This window comes from Lepisma saccharinum, chromosome 2 (genome assembly GCF_977018435.1).
Source record: "Lepisma saccharinum chromosome 2, izLepSacc3.1, whole genome shotgun sequence".
In the NCBI taxonomy this organism is placed as follows: domain Eukaryota; kingdom Metazoa; phylum Arthropoda; class Insecta; order Zygentoma; family Lepismatidae; genus Lepisma; species Lepisma saccharinum.
This window is the reverse complement of record NC_139230.1, coordinates 1535067-1553992: the sequence shown is the minus strand read 5'-3', so window position 1 is coordinate 1553992 and position 18926 is coordinate 1535067. Positions and strand designations below refer to the sequence as shown.

General features: G+C 39.3%; 1 protein-coding gene and 1 non-coding gene across 7 annotated transcripts in view; both read left to right on the top strand.

Annotated features, from left to right (window-relative positions):
- The window catches only part of LOC145983853 (prestin-like), a 327363-nt gene that overhangs the window by 246497 nt on the left and 61940 nt on the right, over positions 1-18926 (top strand). For all 6 annotated transcript variants that reach the window (XM_083116901.1, XM_083116905.1, XM_083116900.1 and 3 more), the window contains one exon: positions 8065-8191. In XM_083116901.1, the coding sequence (XP_082973027.1) occupies positions 8065-8191 (127 nt within the window). The remainder of the gene's footprint in view (positions 1-8064; positions 8192-18926) is intronic.
- TRNAY-GUA (transfer RNA tyrosine (anticodon GUA)) lies at positions 5234-5304 on the top strand. The gene has a single exon. It is a non-coding gene; the product is annotated as a tRNA-Tyr (tRNA).

The following is an 18926-nucleotide window of genomic DNA, read 5'->3' as shown; positions in this document are numbered from 1 at the left end:
GGTGATTCAAAAGTTCTCCAACACTTATAAACCAAACTTTTCTTAAGACAAAGCAAACAAAGAAACAAATTAGAAGTGCGACCAACAGCTATGGTTTTAGCCTATCTTTTCTGCTAATTGTTGATTCTGAAGCAACAACACTTCACTGGTTTGGAGGTCTCCCCCAATGGTGCAGTGCTTTTGTTGTTGCCTTGTAATCAAGGGGTCCCAGGTTCGATACCCAGTGGTTTGGATCCCACTTTAAACTTTAGGCCCAGTCATGTTGACATGTTTGTGAATCTGGGATGGTGCATGAGTTGTCTCTGAAAGGTGCCCCAAGAAGTGTTATTGCAAATCCTTGACGAACAAGTATAATTAATTTCGGCAACACTCCAACATGTTTTGTCTGACCCTTCTTCCATTGATCTGTTCACAAGTATGAAAGAGGTAAGATTTCTCTTTAGGTCCACTTCATGCTCAGATAGTCTAATCGGGACTGGACTTGGAGATATAAACAGAGCCAGACTGGCCCACCGGGACAACGGGCAAAATCCCAGTATGCCCTCTTGTCTCGGCACCCTTCTGAAAACCCAAATTAGGTCTCTTTTCTACTGTTCACAATCGGTAACAGATTTAGCAGTGGCGAATAAATCTTTTCTTTTCTGTTCCCTCATGGACTTACACAGGGGTGGCTTATGGGGTGAGCGACCCGAGTGACTGACTGGGGCACCGCCCTCGGCAGGGTGGACTGCCATATTGGGACATCCCCTTTGCTTGGTGCCCAAACCTTATTTCTGATAACTTAACGGTGTTTGTTTGAGTTTATTTTTAAGTCCACTTTATGCACAGAAAAGCTAATTGGGACAGGTCCTATTGTTTAAAGTGGGATCCGAATCAATATGTGCCTCTACTTGGTGTGTGGCTGAAACAGTTGGATTAATTGAAGTTACTGCTGCATAACATATTAATTATATTGTAAAATAACGTAGCAATTTCAATTAAGAGATTATTGTTATTTTGATGATCATGTGTTTTTGGAGAAAATTTTTAAAAATGGGAGGACCAGACTGGAGGGGTCCCAAAAAAATCCATCTTGCCCTGAGCAGCCTGGCGCCTACTAACTAGAAACAATTACTTTAAAAGATTAGTAATAATCATGAAACAGAGAGAGCCACAAAAGTAGCTCATGTCAATTGTAGAAAGAGAAAATTTTCGAAAATTCAGCCCCCTCCCCTCCCCTGGTCATCTTCTGCTTCTGGTACCATCATTTTTATGGCCCTCGCGGCAAAAGTAAGCAAAGGTCGAGTATAGTGCTGTATGGGTCATTCCATGTCAAATCAACCGGGGTCTAAACCTTGACATCTCAGAAATTGATAATTTTTGGTGAAGTGGTAGTAGCATACCAGTAAAGTTGACGAAAACTGCCTAATTTCAGATATTTTCTGCTCTTAGTTTTTGAGTTATTGACTTTCAAAAAAGCAAAAATCCCAAAATTTGATGACATTTTGAAATCTTTGAACAGCTGTAAATCAAAAACTATTTGACCTAGAGAGCTCAAATTGGAGTCATTCTCTTCTGCTTTTAATGAGCTTTAATTTGAAATACAACATAACTGTGGTATTTCCATCTTTTAATTTTTAAGAAACTTGAAGAAGTTTTTTTTTGAAAATCTCAAAAACAGTTTTTAATTTTTTTTGAAAAAAAATATATGATTTTAAGACATCAATTGACTATTTGTGTGCAAAATTTCATAATGGGATGGCAATGGGTTCCTATGGAATTTATTTTTTTGTATTGTAATGTTTGCAAAATTTGTTGACTTCTATGTCATAACCACAACTATATGCTGTTATTCAATGACTTCCCTTGTACATTTTTCAATTTGCTTACCTAATATTAAAAGTGATAAGTTTTAGGTATTTTCATGTTATTTGTAGTCTATTTTATAATTTTTGGACTACAAATAACATGAAAATACCTAAAACTTATCACTTTTAATATTAGGTAAGCAAATTGAAAAATGTACAAGGGAAGTCATTGAATAACAGGAATTTTATTCTAAACTTCATGGAGATTTATGCACAATGAAAATTTGTGTTTCGGCACCCAAAAAGGTTCCTTAGTAACACACCATAAAGGTGTCGTGACAATTGAGCAGTATGTGCCTGCGCAGTAGCTCGTACAGCATGGCCGCTCTACTGTTGACTTGCACTGTAGAAGAGCTACGAAGTGTTATTCGTTTTTTGTGGTCAGAGGGATTGAAACATTCTGAAATCCATAGGGTGGGCAAGAGGGGGCAATAGTCATCTCTAATACTCTTGGTTACGAATTTAGTGCAGAGGAAACTTATCACAGTTATTAAACGATATTATGCTCTTTACATAACTAAGTATTTTCAAGCAGACGAAAGTACCAATCAACTATATAAGATGCATTATTCCCTATGTAATTGAACTATCCAACTTTGTTCTCTATCAAATTTCTTGTTATTAACACTCGCATACAGTATATTCATTAGTTTTGTTACCTATGTGTTTCCAAGAATAAATTGTCCATACATTAAAAATCTGTAGCAGCAATTGCATGACAAAGTGGGGAGGGGGCAAGGACAGTTTACTTTTTCTTTGCAGACAAGGCTTAGCATTAAGATACTATAGTTTAGGGGCAAAAAGTGAGGGAGCAACCCCCCCCCCCTAATGGCCATCACTGTTGGAAATGAGCATATTATGTGAAGTTGATTTGAATCTGCTGTATCAAACCATGTTCCAAATTAGGGGGAATAATGGAGGGGGGCAAAGAACATCGGTGCCACGGAAGTGTGTATTCTTCTAATACAGTTATTTTCAGTGGTTCCAGACCCACTGTATATACGCCCCTGTTCCATACCCATAATACAATAAAACAGTTGAGATGAAATGAGGCTTTTCTTTCTCCAAATTAACTTTCATCAAGGCTCCCCCCCCCCACTCCTCCTAATCAGAGGGTCTGCACATGCCTATGCTGAAATCTACAGCAGAATGAAGGTTCAGTACGGAGACAATTGTTTAAGTCAAGGGAGAGTGTACTAAATTAACGGATTTGCTGATCTATCTGCTGTTTCACTGCCTTAGTTGCCACGGAAACTGGCCTCCCACTCTGGTGTTCATCACTGACATTTAGTCTTCAGTCACTAAATCTTTCCACTCATTTATAAATTCTCCCCTGACTTAAACAATGACTCCATACTGAACCTTAATTCAGCTCTATATTTCACAAGGTTTCACTCCATCTGACCACAAAAAACGAATAACACTTCATAGCTCTTCTACAGTGCAAGTCAACAGTGGAGCAGCCATGCTGTACGAACTACTTCTCGATTGTCATGACACCTTTGTGGTGTGTAGATTTTCAGCGAAAAATGCAGGCTCGACCAAGACTCGAACCCGGGTCTTTGGCAATCCGTGCCATTGCTCTACCACTGAGCTACCGAGCTGCCCTGGCTTCCCCTGCATTTTCGCTGGCGCTGTTTTACCTGTGAGAAATCGTCTCTGCAAGTGCCACTGCAACGGGATCTGTTGCCTTTGAAACACTATAGACATCGATGTTGCCTGGTTCCTCCCAGCGTAGAGATGTCAATCCATTAAATTAGGTGGGCCTCCCCGATGGCGCAGTGGTAGTGTCATCACCTTGTAATCAAGGGGTCCCGGGTTCGATACCCGGTGGAGGCACATAGTGATTCGGATTCCACTTTAAACTGTAGGTCCAGTCCCGATTAGCCTTACTGTGCATAAAGTGGACTTAACCCTTGTGCAAATTAATTGAAACAAAGCACGAATTTAGTAGTTTATTGTACAAAACTCACCTACACGTACATTAGTAATGGATAAGCAGCATTTGAACACGGTTTGGCATGGAGTCTACTAGTTTCGAACAGTCACTGTTGATTTTCGGATCCCTGTAACACACTTGAATGAGCTTCTCCATAGTCGTAGAGTCCACAGCACGGAGGCAACTTTTGCATATAGCCCACAAATTCTCAATGGGATTTACGTGCGGAGAATTCCCTTGCCAATCAAGTACCTGTAATTGCTGCTCTGTCATGAAATTCTTCACCACTTTCGATGTGTGACAGGAGGCTAGGTCATGCTGCAATATCCCAGTACCGTCAGGATACCTCGTTTTCAGCTCTGGAATAGCACACTTTCGTAAGGATACCTCGTTTTCAGCTCTGGAATACCACTCTTTCGTAGAACCTCAATATATTGTTGCAAGCGCATCATTCCTTCTATTGGATGCAGGCTTCGGACACCATAATAACTGAAACATCCCCAAAACATCTATTGTGGGTGCTTGACAGGCTGATCGATGTGGCAATCACGAAGCTTCTCTCCCTGTGACATTCGAACATGCTGACTTCGCTGACCCTGTACAAACAAATGGCTTTCGTCGGTGAATAGGACTTTTTGCCACTGGTTTTTCGTCCATTCCTTATACTTTTTTGCCCATTTATACCGATTTCGTTTAATTGTTGTCATTAAAAGCTGTTTCTTGTCAGGTCTTCTGGCTTTTCATCCGACCGCAATAAGGCGCCTGCGAACTGTAGAGGAACTAATTTTGATTCCTTTCTCCTGCAAATCCGTTTTCAGTGCGTCACTCGTTTTGCGGGGATCCTTTTTGCTTTGTCGAAGCAAGTATGCATCATCTCTAGGGGTTGTTTTCTTCAAACGCCCAAACTTTCCTTTACGTTTAGGAGAAACCGATCCGGTTTCCTCCTGCGACTTGATGACACGACTGACAGTTGCCAAACTCACACCAACCACTGACGCAATCTCTCTATACGTTTATCTGTTTGTTCGTGCAAAGTTACGATCTTCGTGCGTTTCCTAGGTGTCTCATCCATCTCGACCTGCTTTCGAATCACATCTGGTGAGGTTTCTAAAATCTGATGCAATACTGCAGCTGCTTACGTCATGATTACATCAGTCAATGAACACTACGGCGATCGGACAGGATTCTCAAATCTGATGCAATACAGTAACCTGACGTAATGATTTCATCAGCCAACAAAACAAATGATCTAACTTACTTTTCGTGTTTGTTTTGAGTACACGATTACAAGTAATGTAGAAAACATGGTCTGTTTCAATTAATTTGCACAAGGGTGTAAAATACTAAATCAACCAACCAACCATTAAATTAGGCACACACAGGAGATGTACTATGTAGCGAAAAATTAATTAAACAGTGCCAGCAAAAATGCAGGGGAAGCCAGGCCGGCTCGGTAGCTCAGTGGTAGAGCAATGGCATGTATTGCCAGAGACCCAGGTTCGAGTCCTGGTCGAGCCTGCATTTTTCGCTGAAAATCTACATAGTACATCTCCTGTGTGTGCCTAATTTAATGGACCTTTATGGTGTGTTGCTAAGGAACCTTTTTGAGTGTCGAAACTCTTCCCCTCGTACATTTTTCAATTTGCTTACCTGATATTAAAAGTGATAAGTTTTAGGTATTTTCATATTATTTGTAGTCCAAAAATTATAAAATATACTAATACTTATGAAAACTTCCACATCAACCACTCAACATATAGTTGTGGTTATAACATAGAAGTCAACAAATTTTGCAAATTTTGCACACATTACAATACAAAAAATTAATTTCCATAGGAACCTATTGCCATCCCATTATGAAATTTTGCATACGAATAGTCAATTGATGTCTTCAAATGGTGTTTTTTGAGATTTTAAAAAAAAAAACTTCTTTTGAAGTTTCTTAAAAATTAGAAAATTGAAATTCCACAGCCATGTTGCATTTCAAATTAAAGCTCATTAAAAGCAAACGAGAGTGACTCCAATTTGAGCTCTCTAGGTCAAATAGTTTTTGATCTACAAGTGTTTGAAGATTTCAAAATGTCGTCAAATTTTGGGATTTTTGCTTTTTTGAAAGTCAATAACTCAGAAACTAATAGTAGAAAAAATCTGAAATTTGGCAGTTTTTGTCCGCTTGATAATGTATAAACAAAAAATCTAAAAAATCTGAATCTTATAAGGTTCAAAAATCATTTTTATCGGTTGATTTGACATGGAATGAGCTGTACACGAAATGTAAAATCGGTTTCATATGTGGAATTGTTGTTCGTGTGGATTATTTCCTTCCTAGAATCAGTATGTTAAAAAAAATGCAGAGTAGGAGAATTTCCAGTTACTTCTTTCGAAGCATTATTCAATATATAACAGATCAATATCATCCCCAAGGTCCAGAGATTTACAATTGATGATTGATTGATTTGGCATTTCAAGTCCACTTTATGCACAGTAAGGCTAATCAGGACTGGACCTACAGTTTAATTTTGGATCCGAACCACTATGTACCTCCACCGGGTATCAAACCCGGAACCCCTTGATTACAAGGCGACGATGCTACCACTATGTCATTAGGAAAGCCCTACAATCGATGAAGAGGATGTAGTAACGAGAGGGAGGAAACACCCCACACAAATCCCATCCTGCTTATAAGTCACGGAAAAGCATTTTTTTTTTCTATTTCATGAATTAGAAAACTTACTGAAATTAGTCCAGAACACATGCTCCTATCTCAATTTTGTGTTTACAGACAGCACAGTGTCTGAATGTTTGCATTTCATCTTTAGCTTGTTGCAAGAAACTCAAAATATTTCTAAAAGTCTCACAAATGCCTGAAAGTTTTGCAACAGAATCTCAGCATTAGTTTTGCAGCATTAGGAACCACAAGATGGAAAAGCAGAAATGATGCCACGATAAAGATATTTGGTTGTCTGCATTACTGCACTGAAGATCATGAATATCAAGGAAGGATATATGAACGTGTATTCTGTCAGTTTGTTCCAACACTTTCTCTCATTGCCCATTCTAATTAATTCAACACAAAAGTGCAAAATGATGCCACAGCTCCTTTGAAAAAGTTTACCATTTTCAAGACAATCATTGATGCGATGATGTTTCTACAGGTTTTTTAAATTACAAATCCTCTCTCAGATTATCTACAAATGAGGAACTTGGATTTCGTTCAAGTTGGACGATATGTTTCAACTGCAACAATAGATTTGAAGGCATCAAGGACTACATTCTTGAAAATCTACCAGGCTACTAACAAGTTTGTGTCTATCTATAATGACAATATTACTAGCAAATTGTGCTGTGAAAATTCTGAAAACAAATGCTTTCTTTCACTGTAAAATATCATTTCAGATCTGATTCGTTTTAATAGAAAAGTGTTTTCAAAAGATCTGTTTGCTTAGTACATACATAACAGAAGTATAATGTATTTTAAGGAGAGAGATTATACCAGAAAATAAATTTTTATGTGATGATGCACGTTGCGAATTTGTACAGTATATATATTCATGCATCACGATATATATAAATTCAGGCATAGAAACAAAATAGCTTTTGATGAATTTTACTTTATATTTACTCATAATTTTAAGTATTTGAAAATATACTTGCATTTTATTATGTGAAACAGCGTGGCACTTGCTCTTTTGTTATCTGATTTTGAATTTCTTATGTACACGTAAAGTAGGTGTCAATTCAGCCTTTACTGTAATTATAGGCAATTGCAATCAATGATTTCTTAGGGGGGTGCCCCCTTAAGGAAAATTGCCACCACCCTCTTAGCAGTCCCAGTCTGGCCCTGGACATAAAGCGAGATCCGAATCACTGTGCAAGGTGCTTCCACTGGGGTTTGAACCCAGAACTTCTTGATTGCAAGATGCACTATGAAATGGAAAGAAGTTGTGGACAATGCTGAACTAAAAAATAGTGGACGACATGTCTGATTTCTGTGCTTGGTAAACTGGAAGATATACATCTTTCAAGAGGTCATCAGGGGTCACACACGTGAATGTAGTCATGCAACAACCTGCATACTTCCCTTTAAAACTTGCATCACATTTTGTGTGTGTGTGTGTTGGTGCCACGATACAGGGTCATGTTTTAAAGCTCTCTCTCCCTCTCTGTCTCTGGTTGTCCCGTGAGTTGTTTAAAATCCTCTTATTTTCTCCCTTTTGTAAGTTCACGTCTTAACTTCTATCTATATTAATTAATTGCATTTATTTAATTCCTAATTAGGTAAAATTCCTGATCCTTGACATATCATATGTAACTAACATTGATTCAAGTGGAGTGAGCACAATAAGAGAAATTATAGAGGATACCTCTAAGGTTAATATCTTCTGTCTCATATCAGGATGCCCAGGTAAGTCTTTTTCATATCTTACATATCTTTTTCATTATAACTGCAACATTTTCTTTGAAACTGAAAACTATAATCTCTGGTTGCTTTGAGATTCTGCAAACAAATATGTACGTACAAGGCCTGTCCCAAAAGTAATGAGACAATTTTTGGCAGGACAGTCAGAAGGGTCGGGAGTTGGATCTATTGGTCAGGGTGGTTGGTGGGGGATGTTGGGTATACAGTCTGATGCAACTCACTTGCCTCTGAGCTGTTCCGGTGTTCGGATCGCCAGCTAAGTGAGAAGCTGTTTTAGTGTCCTGTCACAGTCTAAAATGCAGCGCAGTTTGGATCAGCAGTACGCGATAAAATTGTGTGTCATACTTGGTAAATCCACTACCGACATGCTGTAAATGTTAAGATAAGCCTATGGGGATGAAACTTTAATGAAAGCACAAGACAAGGTGTTCAAAGAAGGAAGAGAAGACGAGGAGAATGAACAACGCTCAAGGCACCCATCAATGTCCAGAACTGCCGACCATGTGACTCAAGTGAAGTCTGACTGACGTTTGAGTGTGAGGTTAATCTCAGATAAAGTTGGACTGCCGAATTTTACATGCAGGTAGCCGATCGGTTGAGAAAAAGTCTCACATGTCCGCCCTGAGATCGCAGATGCCTAGTTTCTCCACCACATTTCACCATCTCACTTATCGCTGCAAGTGAGGGAATTTCTGACCAAGAAAAATGTGACAACACTTTCCCACCCACTGTACAGTCTGGACCTCGCACCAGCCAACTTCTTTTTCTTCCCAATGCTCAAATTAGGCATGAAAAGGCACCGTTTTGTGACAATTGAAAAAGTCCAAGCATCCATGACGAGTGCTCTGTAAGGCATCTTAGGCCAAGACTTCCTGCTCTGCTACAAAGAGTGACAGAAACACCAAAACTGCTGTATTGATGATCAAGGATCCTAGTTTGAAGAATATTAACTGTATTTGAACCTAATTTCAATAAAACTATTTCTCCAGAATTTCCTTTGGGATAGACCTTATAAACTGACTTGAGCATATTCAATGTATGAGAGATAAGATCAACAATTATAATAAAAGAATTAGCATAAAATGACCTTAGAAAGAGAACTGATAAATATAGAAACCAGGAAAAATATTAATTAAAGGATGAAAGAAGAATGAATCATCAAAGTAAAGTGGAAAGAGAGAGAAGCAATTTCAAACAACACAAAAAAATTAAAATATTATGGAAGAGAGCAGAGAACATATTCGAAGTATTTTCTGAGTAGAAAAATAAAGCAGTATAGAGCACTTTTCAAGAAATTCCAAACGACAGTGATTACAATTTACTTCAAGAATTTGTTTTCATTTATTAGCCTCCATTCAACTTTCTATAACCCCTAAAGTGTGGAATGTTTTGGTCAAATCACTACGGGAAAATGGAGTTTTTTTTGGGGGGAGGGGGGCGTCAAATTATTTTTGATAACTCCCTTCATCTTTTTCCAATTCAGACTCACTTTCACCACTTCAGAGGTCAACAACAAGTGCAACTCTTCTTCCAATGGCATAATGGTAACGTTGTCGACTTGTAATCAAAGGATCCTGTGTTTGATACTCGGTGGTATTCTACTTTTTAAAATATAAGGGGTTTGTGAATATACGAGGCTTGTCAGGAAAGGAAAGATACAAACACATTTGCATGTTAGGGGAAAAATGTGTACCAAAGTTGGCAACACTGGCAGTAACCTTGATCCATGCGACGACGATTGGGAGTGATTCGTCATTGCTGTGCCGAGCCTTGTGCGAGGAATACACATTGGAAATGGCAGCATCAGTACTGAATCCCACCAGATGTGAAGTATGCGCTGTGATCAGGTTTTTGCAGGCACAACGAAAACGTCCATCGGAGATCCATCGAGAAATTGTGACTGTGTACGGGAACATAATGAATCGGCAAAATGTGGCAAAGGTCGATGTGATATTCATGATGAAGAAAGGAGCGGAAGGCCATCCGTAATCACTGACAACATTCGCAAAGACATGAGGCAGAGGTTCTTGCAAACAGGTGGGCAACAATTAGAGAATAGTGTGTGATGTTTCCTGACGTTTCAAGAAATACTATTCATGAAGTTGAGTGGGTTAGGATACAGAAAGTTGTGTGCATGCTGGGCCCCAAAAAAGTTGACTGACGAACACAAAACCAAACAAATGGGATACGCACTGGACTTTCTTACGCTCTACACAGAAGAGGGAGATGCATTCCTGGACTCCATAGTGACAGGTGATGAAACATGGGTGTTCCACCATATGCCTGATTCCAAGCAGCAGTCACTGGAGTGGCACCATACCCATTCTCCAAAATTCAAAAAATTAAAAACCTCACTTTCAACCCGCAAGCTGATGGTAACCATTTTCTGGGATCGCCACGGCATCCTACTGGTGGAATTCATGCCTCCTGGAAGAAAGATTAATACTGAAACCTTACTGCCAGACTTTGAAACATCTTCGACGTGCAATTCAAAACAAACTGAGAGGCATGTTGTCACGTGGAATCCACTTTATTCATGACAACGCCCGGTCCCATTCAGCAAATGTCGCCAAGGATCTGCTTGCACATTTTCAATGGGACGTCCTTGAACATCCACCATACAGCCCCAACCTCGAACCTCCGATTACCATCTGTTCCTGTACCTAAAAAAACATCTTGGTGGAAAATACTTTGACAACAACGATGAGGTAAGGGAAGAAGTCACAACTTGGTTCCAGATGCAGGCGGCGGATTTTTACGATTTGGGAATACAAAAACTTGTTCCACGTTTGAACAAATGTTTCGACAATGGTGGCACGTATGTGGAGAAATAGCCTCTGTACCAGTGTAGCAATACAATACATTTCTTGTATATCTTATTTTTTTTTTGTTTGTGTCTTTACTTTTCTGACAAGCCTCGTAGTTCACATGGGGCCTCATATTTCTTAATGGCAGTCCTGATAAATTAAGTGTATTTGAAAATAAAATCCTTAGGGAAATATTTGCACCTAAAAGGGGTGAGGAGACAGATGAGTGGAGAAGGTTTATGAAACATAGCAGGGGTTAATTTTGGCTTCTTAGCAGGTCTGAGTGCCTTCAGGTTCATATCAGAGAGCCTATGCCTTACTGTTCTTTCAGATGCACGAACACCACTCTTTTCAAGTTTATCTTTAAGTTCCTTTGTACTCGCAAATCTATTTGTGAGGCAAATGTTCTTCAAACAACATAAGGATCTTGGAGTAAAAATTGTTTTACGTCCACATTTGTCCTTCCTTTGTGGCTCACACTGTCCACCATATTCAATGTTCTTCTTTATTCGCCTCACCGATGCTTCAGACACATCAGATCGTCGAGAAATCTCATGATTAGAGAACAATTTTGTCTTTATTAGTGCCTTAATATCAGCCATCTTTCTACGTGTCAAGTCACTTTTTTTTACCCATGACTCCCTACTGTTAATAATTAAATTAAAAAAACATACTAGGGCCTCCCCGATGGCACAGTGGTAGCGTTGTTGACTTGTAATCAAGGGGTCCCAGGTTCGATTCCCGGTGGAGGCACATAGTGGTTCGGATCCCACTCTAAACTGTAGGTCCAGTGCCAGTCCCCATTAGCCTTACTGTGCATAAAGTGGACTTAAAACACCAAATCAATCAATCAATCAAAAAACATACTGACAGTGTACAAAAACAATATCACTGCAAAATTTAGCACAAATACGATTCACTATTCGCAAGACATCCTCCTCTCAACTCAGCTTGAATTGAACTGCAGCATGTTCGTTCAACAACAAAGACGTTTGGTATTGGTGGTATTGTTTGTAACAACAATACCTCCTCTTTTCATATTGTTCATTACAATAATCAAAGTTCAGCCACAAAGGCAGTCAGAGATTGGTACTGATCCCATCACCTCCAAAATGGTCAAAATCTAGAATGTGTGGGACCCCCACATTTCCTAAATGTCCTTTCATGGCACAGTGTTGTATCCACAGGGAACCTTATGCCTAACATTTACTGACAAAGCTCATCTAGCTTAAAAGATGTAGAAATTACACATTTTTCCAAACCTTTTTTTGAGTTCGTCTTTGGATTCAAATTGCTAATCTAAGTGAAACTGGGCACAGCTGTACTGACCTGAGAACACTGTGCATTGAGCCCTTAGGGTAGCAATACCTTTCCCCCCACATTAATTTCTTGTCAAATTTCACTTTCTTTTCCTGCTGAATGTTATTGAGTTCCTGAAAGAGTTCTAAAAATCCGAAAATAAGTTCTAAAAATAAAAAAAATAGGTTCTAAAAACCTTAAATTATGCTCAAAATATCCTGAAATAGGTTGCAACAAGACTTAATTTGGTACAAAATTCCTGAAAAATATTGATTAGATACAATCATTAAACAAAAAATTTCACAAGAACCGTAATAACCAAATATTAATTTTCTAAACAAATTTTCATTTCTTTATCATTTTCAAAATTATATACAAATTATTATAATACTGCACTTGTGCTGTTAGAAAAAGTTACTCCTTGATATGATAAATGAATTACGTATGTATAATTTGCTGCATAATATCAGAGTGGCTACTCACTTGGTATTCCTTGAATTCCAGGAATTACACGTGAATTATTGGCCCCAGAAATTATGTGTGAATTATTGGCTCTGGAAATTATTCATGAATTTTGGCAAAACATGAAATAAGGTACAAGTGGATGTTTTCTCTATTCCAATTTTTTCTCTCCGTATATGTGAAAAATTGCAACTTTTATTAATCCAAATCCAATTAAATTGATACATGTTTATAAATGCTCTGAGGCAAGTTTCTCTCATTTTAGCTTTCATTGTTTTAGGAAGAAAAAGAAAGCTACATGGAAAACAAAACAAAATTTTCTCAATCCCTTTATTTTGTTAGTGTGTTTTGCAGAACAATCTATCTGACAGATGGAAGATTATTACAAAATAATATATCTTGAAGTTGATTAGGTAATTTTTTGGTACATTGGAATCATATAAACCCTTTATAGTGTTAATATTTTTGTGTGTGGAAGGGAGGGTGAGAGTCGGTAATATGTAAGGTTGGAATACAGAAAACATCTGCTTTTATCCTTGAAGTTTTGGAAAGTTCACCTTGAAAACCAGGAATTATAATACTGACCACCATGAATCTTTTTGCGTTATCCACAATCAAACTCCGCCTTTTGTCTGTAAAGATCATTTCATGTGCTGAAAATCATCTTTTAACAGAAACATAGTCAGTAGTGCAAATTTGAATGCTGAGAAATTTCTTCGCAAGGCGTGAATGCCAAGAAGGACCAAACTGACACGAGAGTGGGCAAGGCCGCAGAGATCAGAAGTTTGCACTTTGGACTGTGCAGGCAGTAGAGACAATTGGGTGCCAAAACTGAGAATGGGAGAGGGGGGGGGGGGCAAGGACAGTTCACTTTATCTTAGTAGGCAAGGCTTAGAATTGAGAGTCTATAGTGCAGGGGTAAAAAGTATGGGGGAACTATCCTCTTTCTGACGTCACTGTTACCTGCAGATAACAGGGATGTCAGACATTTTTTGTTTTGTTTAATGCTTTGATGTTTTATACTTGAAGGGAGGGAAATAGACCGAAAACATGTTTCAAACACGCCAGTAATTGAATTATATCACCATCAAACCTAGTAAATACCTCTGTAAGATATAAAAATCCTGTAAAACCTAAAAAAAGGTTTAATTTAGGAGCATAGACCTAAAATAGGTTCTAACAAGCAAAATAGGTTATTTTAGGTACTATAAAACTTTCAGTTGTTTTGTTTTTAAATGAAATGCTGATATAACTTATTATTTCTTATTTACCTGCAAAGGATAAAATAGGTCAAAAACCTAAAATCCGAGGTCTACTTATTACATAATGAAAGAAGACAGGTTTGTAACATTTTTAAACAATGCAATTATTGAAGAGAATAAAAACTGGAAATAATATGTGAATCTATGCAAGACAGAAATGGTAAATAATTCTTGAAGCTTTCCTGGCAGTGAATAATTAAGAGATTTTCTTGGGCAATCAACCAGATGGGGTTCCAGGTTTTTGAGCGCTAACGTCACTCTCATCTTCAGGGATTGAAGGAATTTTGGAAACCTATCCGGAAATTACTGGTTGATTTCCCAAGAAAACCTCTTCATAAATGGTAAAGATTAAATCACTGAAGAGGTTGAAAGCTCCGAGACAATTATAGTAGGGTTGGATGATAAACAATCAGTCAAAGTGAACAGGATCAACTGAGAGTTTGTTTGTTTGCAATTGTTGTTTTAAGTTCAGTTTGTGCACAGATAGGCAGGACTGGACACACAGTTTAAAGTGAGATCTGAAACACTGTGCAACCCAAGACCCCTTGATTACAAAATGGCGATGTTACCACTGTGTCACTGGGGAGGCCCCCGATCAATTGATGGTGAATGTGCCAATTTAAACTTGTGTGTTAAAGTAATTTAATGATGATGAGGATCTGGGCTAAAATAATGATATACTTTACTTACCTAAAATAAATTCTAACTTCTTATTAGTGTGATATCTACAGTATTCCTCTCCTAGATACCCTGAAATTATATTAATCAACTTAATCTACACTGCTCGCCATTAAAATTGCAACACCCAGAAGGAAATGAGATAGAAACACGAAACTTGGCAAATATGTAGTTCATAATAAGGTAAGAAAATGATTACAGTTAGAGCTCGGTGGTGTGACATGTGACATGTAGAACATGGTTGCATAACCCCAAGGAGCTAGTAGCGTGTACAGCCTCCACGGGCGTCAATAACTGCTGCAACATGGCGAGGCATCGACAGAATGAGTCTATCGATGTCTGCTTGCAGTATGGCATCCCAAGCGGCTTCCACACGGTGCCAGAGGTCTTCAACATTACGTGCGGGAAACCTGAGTTGGGCCAGCCGGCAACCCACCATGGACCAGACATGTTCAATTGGCGACATATCCAGTGAACGTGCTGGCCAAGGAAGCAGGGGCACGTGGTTAGCTTCCATAAATGCGAGGACATTCCTTGCAACATGGGGGCACGTGTTATCCTGTTGAAAAGTGGCATTATGCAGTGCATGGATTAATGGAACAGCAACAGGGGTGAGAACCTGTGTGATGTACCGTTGGCTGTTCAATGGCCCTTGAATGCGTACGAGACACGAACGAACACCTATGGCGATGGCACCCCATACCATGATACCCAATGAAGGCCCTGTGTGATGATGCATGATGCAGGCGTCATGAAGCCTAGTGCCATGGTGCCGCCACACACGTGTACGTCCATCATGATGTATACAGAAGCGGGATTCATCAGAGAACACTACAGCATTCCACTCCGCCATCCATGCACGACGGTCTTGGCACCATCTCAGATGCAAACGCTTATGCTCTAGCGTCAGAGGAATCCGCAACAGTGGGCACCGGGAAAAAAATCCCCGGTTCTCCAAACGACGAAGCACGGTTTGTGGGGACACTGGACGTTGTAAAACATCCCGTACTTCATGCGCAATCCTCGTTGACGTGGCCGTTCTGTCTGTAAGGGCCATGCGTATCAGACGTCTGTCCTCCCGTTCCGTCGTCCGACGTGGACAATGTGAACCTCTACGTCGCTCTACAGTGCCTTCCTGGACCCACTGGTTCCATACACGGATCACTGTGGATGCATTCCGTCCTACACGGGCACCGATCTCACGGTAGGATAATCCGCATTCACGGTATGCAACAATTCGGCTGCGATCAAACTGGGAAACATGCTGGAATCGCTGTCGTATTCGACGATGTGGCATTGCTGACCGATTTTAACACACTACACTCACGACCATGCACTTTCACTGCTCGTCTGCACCTATCTGGCCTGCTACAGGTACCACTTACCAGATAGCGTGGCAGGCGCACATGACGGCCTTGAACACCTAAACATTTCCTTCTGCACCTCTCCTCTACACACTGTGCACATTTCGTCCGATTCCGATTACTCCTTCTGGGTGTTGCATTTTTAATGGCGAGCAGTATATATTGTCCTGAGCTTTGATTGTAAATTTTACACTCACTTTTTTCACATTAATGATATCAGTTGAAATATTTTCATACTGATAATTAGGGGGTGGATTTTTATGCACTAAAAAAACAAAATATGCATAGAAATATGCACTTAAACTTTTCAAAACAACCTATTTTAAGGTTTTGTACATCTTATATGCAAAGTAAATATATCAGTAACTCAGTGAATGCAATTAGAGAAATGAAAGTGTGATATATTGTGCTATTTAGGATTAACAAAAAAATACTAATTTACAAATGTTTTTAGTTTCATGTAACAAAATACTTTTTGTATATTACATGCATTCCTTTGTCTGGAGGCTTGCTCTAAAAACTGCAATATAGCAATTATAATAATACACATATCTTGTTGGAAACACTGTTGTTTTCGTTGCATTGATCAATATCTTATTCTTTTACATTAGCATTTCAATACACTAGACATTATTTATCGATATTTTCAGCTAACAGACTCTTGCGATTATCAGAAAGTAAGTCTTTATACAAGGTCCGCCCATAAAGAAACCCAACTGTCAAAAAAAAAAATGTACCATACTCTGGCAACACTGCAAAGAGCCATATCTAAAATTCCATCACTGCATGTTTCAACCTGTTACAGGCAGTCTGTATTGGGGCAAGCGTGTGTCAGATGTAGAGTGCATGCGGCATAGAAAATACCTGCACCAAGATGGAACAACGTTACAGCATAAAGTTTTGTTAAAAATTGGGTAAATCGTTTACCGAAACGTTACAGATGATATGGGCAGTGTATGGTGATGCAGCATTATCAAGAACCCAGGTGTATGACCGGTACAATAGTTTCAAAGGTGGACGTGAAAGTGTCGAGGATGAACCAAGATCAGGACGGACGCCTTTCAATGTCAAGGAATGACGACAATGTGAAGAAAGTTCGTGCACTGGTGAGAGGTGAAAGACGTTTAACCATGCAGCAACTATCAGACATGCTTCTTATCAGCAAAGAAAGCTGTAGGTTAATTTTAACGAAGGACCTGCAAATGAGGAAAGTGTGTGCTCGCTTTGTGCCTCGCATTTTGACAGAACGAGAAGAACACACAAGGAAAGAGTGCTGTGAGGATTTGGTGGCAGCTGCGGACCAGGACAACAACTTCCTAAAGTGCATCATGGCAGGAGATGAAACCTGGTGTTTCCAATATGACCCCGAAACAAAAAGACAGAGTGTGCAGTGGCAAGATCAGTTCTCACCCGTAAAGTAAAAAGCACGGATGTCGAAATCGAAGACAAAGGTGCTGCTGATCGCATTTTTTTATTCCCAAGGACTGATCCACCATGAATTTGTCCCTTAAAACCAAACAATCAATCAGTGGGATTACAAGGAAGTGCTTGGTCGACTAAGAAACAGGATGAAGCAGGTTAGGAAGGACCTCTGTGATTCTGGCCAATGGTTTCTGTTACACGATAATGCTTGGACTCATACCGCATTGTCTGTACAACAATACCTTGCTAAGCATTCAGTGACAGTGATCACCTTCACCTTCCATATTCTCCGGACTTATCGCCTGCTGATTTTTTTCCTTTTTCCCAAGCTTAAGATGGCTATGAAAGGGTGAAGGTTTGATGACGTTGCGGACATTATATTAAATGTTATGCGTATTTTGCGAACACTTACTGTCAAAGACTATGAACAGTGTTTCCAAGACCTGTACAAATGCTGGTCAAAGTGTATTGCCTCCTCTGGTGAATATTTTGAAGGAGATAAAGTGATCGGCAAACATATTTACCTTCTTCGATTAGATACAATGCTGCTACAGCAAAGGTCTTCTTTTCATTTGGGCATACCTTATATAAGATATATAATTGTGACAATTTTCCTTATCAAAACCAGGGACCATGTTATATGCCCATAAAAACGGCATTAAATACAGTGCGTCCATTTCGATCTTCAGCCGAGAGATCGGGAGAAGCGTGGCGGGCGGCGCTGGCGGAGATGCCGACATTTGCGGCCTGTAATGCCTGCTTATTTTTATAGACATATGCAGACATTTATATCAATATTGCAAAACGAGCACTAACCTGTGTTATAATTTGTCATCTGTAATTCATCCAAGTTCTGCCCTTATATACACAAAAAAATACGCTATAGAAACGATGTTAAGAGCCACAGATAAGATAATAAAACATTTTAATCATAGTTTTGACCAGTAACGTTCTGCTAAGTTTATATCCTTGAAAGAGTTTTGTGTCGATGGGGATCGTTTGGAGGTTTCGAATGTGCAACATTGTATCAAGATTACGCTGTACACGAAACCGTTAAAAGTCAATGGTGTTCGTGAGCTTCCTTGCAATCCGAAATCTCCGAGCTCGAGTTTTTTGTTCCTTCGCGACAGAACTGTGAATATAGTGGCGAGCAGATGTAAACCAAGAGCGTGTTAATTTCGTAGTGTGCGCAAGAGTGTTATTATTGGTTACTTGTCGTTACTTGTTTGTGTTATTGCAGTGTGTATGTGTGTTGTGTCAGTAAGAGGATTGGAATGCCAGCCGCAAGGTTCACGTTACGAGGGGGGCTGATAAGTTCTCGGCCCGACCCAGAAGGACTTTAGCTACAGGCACAAAAGTTTCAGGTTATTCAACGTATTATCCCCGAAAGTCTACACACTTGGCACTTGGTGGATATCAGTCTGAA